The following is a 6,545-nucleotide window of genomic DNA, read 5'->3' as shown; positions in this document are numbered from 1 at the left end:
CACGTCGTTGACCATTGGTCAAGTCGATCTCAATTCTGAGTGATCATATTTCTATTGATTATATTATCTGAATCTTTTGACTTGTTCGTTAAAAGCTTACTCTACAAAATAGCTTATACTTACATCTTGGAGATTCAATGGTGTAATTGAATGAGAGTATTTTATCATAGATATGAAATCTATAACTTCTCTAATAGAAATGAATAGATGATTTTCTTAATAACTTAGTTCAAATGGTTTAATGATTAAGTACTTATTTCTGTAATTAAGATTTTGGAATTATCATTTACAAGGAACATAGTGGGAGTTAATGATAAAATACAAATGAGGGGTAAAATGGTAAAATTCACTCAACTTATTAGTAGGCCATCGATAGAGGATTGAATAATGGTAATGGTTATAACAATGGATAACATATTTGCATTAGTGGAAATACGTTCTATGAATTCAAGACTAGTATGATTCTGAGTCTATAGTGGAGTCATGAGGAATTAATAATTTGTGAGATAATTTATTATGTAAATAAACTCATGAGAACTTATTGTAGCTTCTCTTCATGGATCCATGGTCCCCACATCGTCTTTGATTAAATAAAGTCTGAATGTCTAAAAAATTGATTTAATTATCAATTTAAAATATCGAATTGACTCGGTCAATTTTGTGATATTTACATGAACTCTGAATTAGAGAAAATAATAGAGTTATTGTAAACTATTGGACATAATTATTAATAATTACAAATTAGTGTTAATATTAATTAATTAAAAAATGGATCAATAAAAGGGTCTGGAATTTAAGTCCATTGTGCTTTGAATTTAAGACATACATCATGAGCCCAACCTACATGGTGTGGCCAGTCATGATGTGGTTTATGAACATATTATTTTTCATTTAATTTTGTTGACCCTCGAATTGGTCAACGACACGGAGTCAAGTAAAACGATAGAAAATGATATGAAATCAAGACGAAAAAGATAAATGACACAAAAGATTTATAGTGTTTCAACCCCAATCAAATTGTAATAACCTACGTCCACTTAGTGTTCTTATTGATATATAATTCCAAGAATTGTGATCAACGAACTAGGGTTCATGAGTTTCACAAGCTTTCGGATGAATACAATTATGGTGGATAAAAACACTCTATTTCTCTCTTAGAATTCTAAAGTTCCAAAAGTCCCCTCTCTTGAGCCCTTTGATTCTTATTTATAGGCTCAAGGAGTTCTACATGGGCCAATGGGCCTTAATTACATTTAATACATACGTATCTAAATAATAATGGAAATTACATATAATACGTAACTGTAAGATTACATAGAGAAAGAAATAAGTGAAAATATGCGACCAGACTGGTCGCCCATAATTATGATGTCTGATGAGCCAATTCTCTTTTGGTCGATGGTCGAACAGATTATGCCTTTTCGAAAAAGTAGCTAATTATGGTTGTTGCAGTTTCCAAAATGTGTTTTGATGGCTAACACGCTTCCCCACATCTCGAAAAATTCACTCCCATCATTAACTCTTTTACAGTGCCACGATCAGTATAAATAACTTGCCCCCCTCACTTTTTACCTTTTATCACTCTTCTTTTCCTCAAGAACTCTGAAGAACAAAGCAAGAAAAACTCTAAGAAAACTTGGGCAATCCGTGGTGTGTCTATCCAGCCGTTTGAATCAACGCTCGTGACTTCACTTCAATATTCCATTCAAGTAAGTTTCCTGATCTTCTTTGTCTCTGATATACCATGTAACGTTCACTTCGATGATTTTCTGATATTCGGTGCTTTGAGTTTTTTAATGTTCTTGAGGAAAAACAATTTTGGGGTAATCAGGCTCGTAGGTAGTAACATGGTAGGATAGGAGTTTAAATTCAAAAAAACACTAAATGAGGCTTACAAATTGGCTTGAGAAGTAGGAATATTGATTTAGGGTGCAAAATCAAAGTAAAAATTCGATTTTTATACACTCGGAAAAATCTGGGTTTTTCCCGCCTATTTTTGGAGTCGAAAAACCTTTTCACTTCTGGTTTTAAATCCATTTTTCCAAACTATTCGCATGTTTTTAGTGTTTACATTAGAATGTTGCTGGTCGTATAAAAGCTTATCTTTTATACACGAGCAACGTTATCCCAATTTTTTCGCTTCTTTTGTCTGTTGGCTATAGATTCTCATCTCCCATTTTCTGTTCCCAGCTTTCATGCACGATCCTTTGGGAGGTGAGAGGCTGATTGACGACGACTTGCTCGCGTTATTGTTTGAGGATCCAGAACAACCATCACTGCCATTTTTAGAAGACCTACACAACTCAACAAACAAACCTCCGACCAGTTCAACGAATATGGGTCGCCAAAAATCTATTTCTCAAAGAAAGAAGAAAACAGCCAACCCTTCTTCTAATCAGCTTTCCACTCACACTGAGGGTCCTTGTACAAACCCTTAGCCCATAAACACTTCACCACCAAAAATTCAACTTAAAGCTCGACCTCGCGACAGCCTTAGGCCAGAGGTTGAATGGTACGTTGCACCTCCTAGCATCATATCTGCTTGGATGGTAACTAACTATCTCAAGAAGTACGGTCTTCCTGGGATAACCCTCATCAAAGCTTCACCCGACTAGCGAGCAAACATGCTTGGGGGCGCCTTCAGCGCCTGGTCAAGGTATCATATCGAGGCAGGGGCTATCTTGCCTCTGCAAGAATTCTTTCAAGGGGTGGCCAATTCTTTTGAGGTCGCCCCTTTTCAAATTACCCCCAACGGATATAGAGTACTATCTGCACTCTATATCCTTTATAACCATAAGAAGTGCCCAGTACCAACACCACATGAGATCAACCACCTGTTCGATCTCAAATCCAACCCCAACCACAACAACACAGGGTTCTTCCACTTTTACCACCAGGAGTCTGCTCGCACCTTCCTGAGGGACATTACCTACAAATCCAATGTAGGGAAGTATTTCCAGGAATACTTTCTTACAACAGACCTGGTCGCTGATAACCTGGCCATCACCCGAGGAGGTAAATTTTTTACTCGCTGGTCGTTTAATTTCTTCTAGCTTTTCTATACCATCTTTAGAAATTTGGTGTTTTTTAGGTCCATGGTATCGACCAGTCCCTACTGCAGAGATGGAGATAAGGGCAGCTGCCTTGGCCAGCATGACGAACATCGAAAAAAGCGTCAAGGAGCTGGTCACGAAGAAAAACTTAAGGCTGGTCGGCCTTTTGGCACCTCACCACGATGTGAGGGAGTCTACAGTAGGGAGTGCTATTGGAGGAGAGATCCCCGAGCAGCACCAGGATGTGTCACAACCCTCGAGGAGGCAGGCTACAAGAGTGACCCTCAGGGAACCCTCCGGCATTCCACAAGCTGTTGCTGCACCGACCCCACACGAGAAGGGCAAGCACAAACTTCCCGAACACCCCGAGCCCATACTCAAGTCTTCTGATGAGAACAGTACTGACTTTTCACTCTTAGACAGTTTGCTCATTCCCTGTCATTTATTCAATGGGGACGGTAACTTTAAATATGTGATCAATAGTTTACATTCAGACTTCTTCAAAGCAGAGAGTGAGGGTAGCAGTAGTACCATAAATAATGTATCGACCAATAATAATAGCTCGGTTATATTACTTAGAATTTTCTTACACTTATTTCCTTGCTTTAGTAAGTATCTCAATTTATATTGCCTGATCGTTTGTTTATATCATGCAATCATGGCTTCCGAGGACGCATTTGACCTGTACAGCTAACCCAAAAACACTGCTCCTGCGAGCATGAAGAAGGAAATCAGGCGGCATCTCAGGGAAAGCAATAGCGATCCCTCAAAGAAAAGGGCTCAGACTAAGGATCCTTCTGTACCTGTACCTTCCAATGAAACTACTCCTCCTCCAGCTCCCGTCAACCAGACTCCTCCACTAGTTCCCATCGACCCGACTCCTCCACCAGCTCCCATAGACCAGACTCCTCCTGATAATTCAAGAAATAATCAAGGAGAGGCTATCATGAACATAGCCTTCAACTCAGCCAACGACAAGCTGAAGAAGCTATCAATGCATCGGCGTAGCCGAGAAGCCATCAGCAACACTGGCTCCATGAAGGTCGACCAAATTTTCAACCGCGGGCTGAAAGAAGCACTCAGTGTAACTTGCAATTTTTGTTGTGCTTTAATTGTTTACTATGTCCTTTTATTTCTACTAACAACTTTATCTTTTCTTTGATCACAAGGAGTTCTAACCTTGGGTACTGGCTAGCATTGCTCGGAGGCGATGGCTGCCGAATGTGCTAAAGAGTGTAAGGCTATTGAGGAGAGACTTGGCGAGCAACTCAAAGTGGCCGAGGCCAAACATGCTGAGCAGCTCAAGGCAGCCGAGGAGAAAAATGTCGAACAACTAAGAGCTGCTGAGGAGAAGATTGCTAAGCTGGGCGAGGAGCTGAAGCAACATAAGGAGGCCCTGACCAAAGTCACTGAATCCAAAGAAAAGTACAAGGAGGCGTCGGTGAGTAACTACAAAGAGGCCTCCAAACTCCAAGATGAACTGGCGATCACCAGGAAAGAAACTGCTGAGTTGGAGGAGCGAGTTAAATTGCTCGAAGAAACCAATGCTAGTGATCTTGAGAGGTTCAGGGTAGCAACGTTTAACTGCTTTTATATGTTCTGGAAAATAAACCACGAGGCAAACTTTGATTATTTACCAGAGCGTATGAAGTAGGCTGAACTGGGTAAATGCATTGCTCGCCCTGAAGAGGAGGAGAAAGTTCAGGGATCCCTCGAGATCTCTTTGGCGACGGGTATTGAAGGCATTGACGAGGATGTTGGGACTTCCATCGACCAGTAGCCCCAACAAGACCCTCTAGCTGCTCCTACGGTTCCATAATTTTTATTTATTTAATTTTAATTTGTAACTAGGACACACGAACCACGGTTCGTGATGTCAAGACAATTTTTTACTGCGTAGGCAGCGCTCCTTTTAATTAACAATTACATCCGAGCAGCAACTGCTCGCAGTGTAAAATATGTTACTTTTGATATTATAATATTTGCACTTTATTATAACATTTGTTCGCATGACCGAACTTAGCATAGCACTTTATTTTTATTTAAAAAAAAATTAAACCAAATTTTGAAAAATACTCTAAGTACCGTAGTATGCTTTCCCTTATTTTGCTCGGGTGTTTACATATGCCTGTTGATATGCTTTGCTTGCTTAGTACCTTATATGCCCCACAAGTGATTGAGGAGCTTAAGGTCCTCGGTCCCTTGCCAAGATCACGACCTGTTCGAACATTACTGCTCATAAAAATAGTTATAAAAAGTGATTATATAGCAAAAAAACACACGTAATGAGCAAATACTTGTAATAAATACAATAATTGGCAAGAATAACTGGCTGCGCACAGTTCCTTTTATTTCTCATAATAAATGGACAATCGTGTCTGTACGAGTGATCAAAAAATTGATCTTACACTTATAAGTGACTAGTCCATTTGCCAGCTTCAGTGTCTTGTTGACAACTTCAATCTGTCCGTTTGCTTGCGGATGAGCTACTGAAGAAAAACTTTTGATAATCTCGTGCCTTTCGCAAAAATCTGTGAATAGAACACTGTCAAATTGTGTGCCGTTATCTGAGACAATCTTTCTTGGCAACCCATAGCGACACACGATGTTCTTGACCACAAAATCTAGCACCTTCTTGGTTGTTATTGTTGCAAGTGGCTCAGCTTCAGCCCACTTTGTGAAGTAGTTAACAGCAACTACAACATGCTTGACGTTGCCTTTTCCCATGGGTATAGACCCGATCAAATCTATCCCCCACATTGCGAATGGCCACAGTCTTTGCATTTGTTTTAGCTCATTGGGGACTACTCGTGGTATCTTGGAGAACCTTCGGCACTTGTCACACTTTCGAACAAAATCCACAGAGTCCTCATTCATCGTTGGCCAGAAGTATCCTTGCCTTAGGATCTTTTTTTATAAACTCTGCCCCCAGGACTAACTCGCATTAACTCCTTGGCCTTTTCCTTTGAAACAAACCTTAGAAGTGGCATCGAGTACCCTCTCCTATATAAATTTCCATCAACCAGAAAAAAATGAGCCAACTGCCTCTAGAGGGTTCTTGCTTCTTTCTGTCCGTCGGAAGCACTCCATGTTCTAAGTATTCAATGAAGGGCGTCATCCATGTGTCTATTGCTTGAATTACCAGGGAAGACTCTTATGCTTGAACGCTTGGTGCAGACAAATGTTCGACAGGTACTATGTTCAAGGTGTCAGCATCCTTCACGCTCACCAACATGGCCAAAGCATCAGCATTTGAGTTCTGGTCTCGAGGTACTTGCTGGAGAGTATATTTTTCAAATCGTGCCATAAGTCCGTTGCTTTCTTCAAATAAGCAACCATCTTCAGACCCCGGGCTTGATATTCTCCAATATTTTGATTAACCACTAACTGGGAGTCACTGTAGACTTCAAGTAACATTATATCCATGTCCTTGGCTAATCTTAATCCTACGAGCAGAGCTTCGTATTCGGCTTCGTTATTGGAGGTTATGAA

At 40.1% G+C, this 6,545-nt stretch overlaps 1 protein-coding gene across 1 annotated transcript; it reads left to right on the top strand.

Moving 5' to 3' along the window:
- Positions 1-4,263: 4,263 nt before the first annotated feature.
- LOC133785551 (uncharacterized) lies at positions 4,264-4,707 on the top strand. The gene has a single exon (XM_062224776.1). It carries the CDS (start codon positions 4,264-4,266, stop codon positions 4,705-4,707), a length of 444 nt encoding a protein of 147 aa, XP_062080760.1.
- The last annotated feature ends 1,838 nt before the right edge of the window (positions 4,708-6,545 follow it).

This window comes from Humulus lupulus, chromosome 6 (assembly GCF_963169125.1).
Source record: "Humulus lupulus chromosome 6, drHumLupu1.1, whole genome shotgun sequence".
NCBI lineage: Eukaryota > Viridiplantae > Streptophyta > Magnoliopsida > Rosales > Cannabaceae > Humulus > Humulus lupulus.
This window is presented reverse-complemented; position numbering and strand designations above follow the sequence as displayed.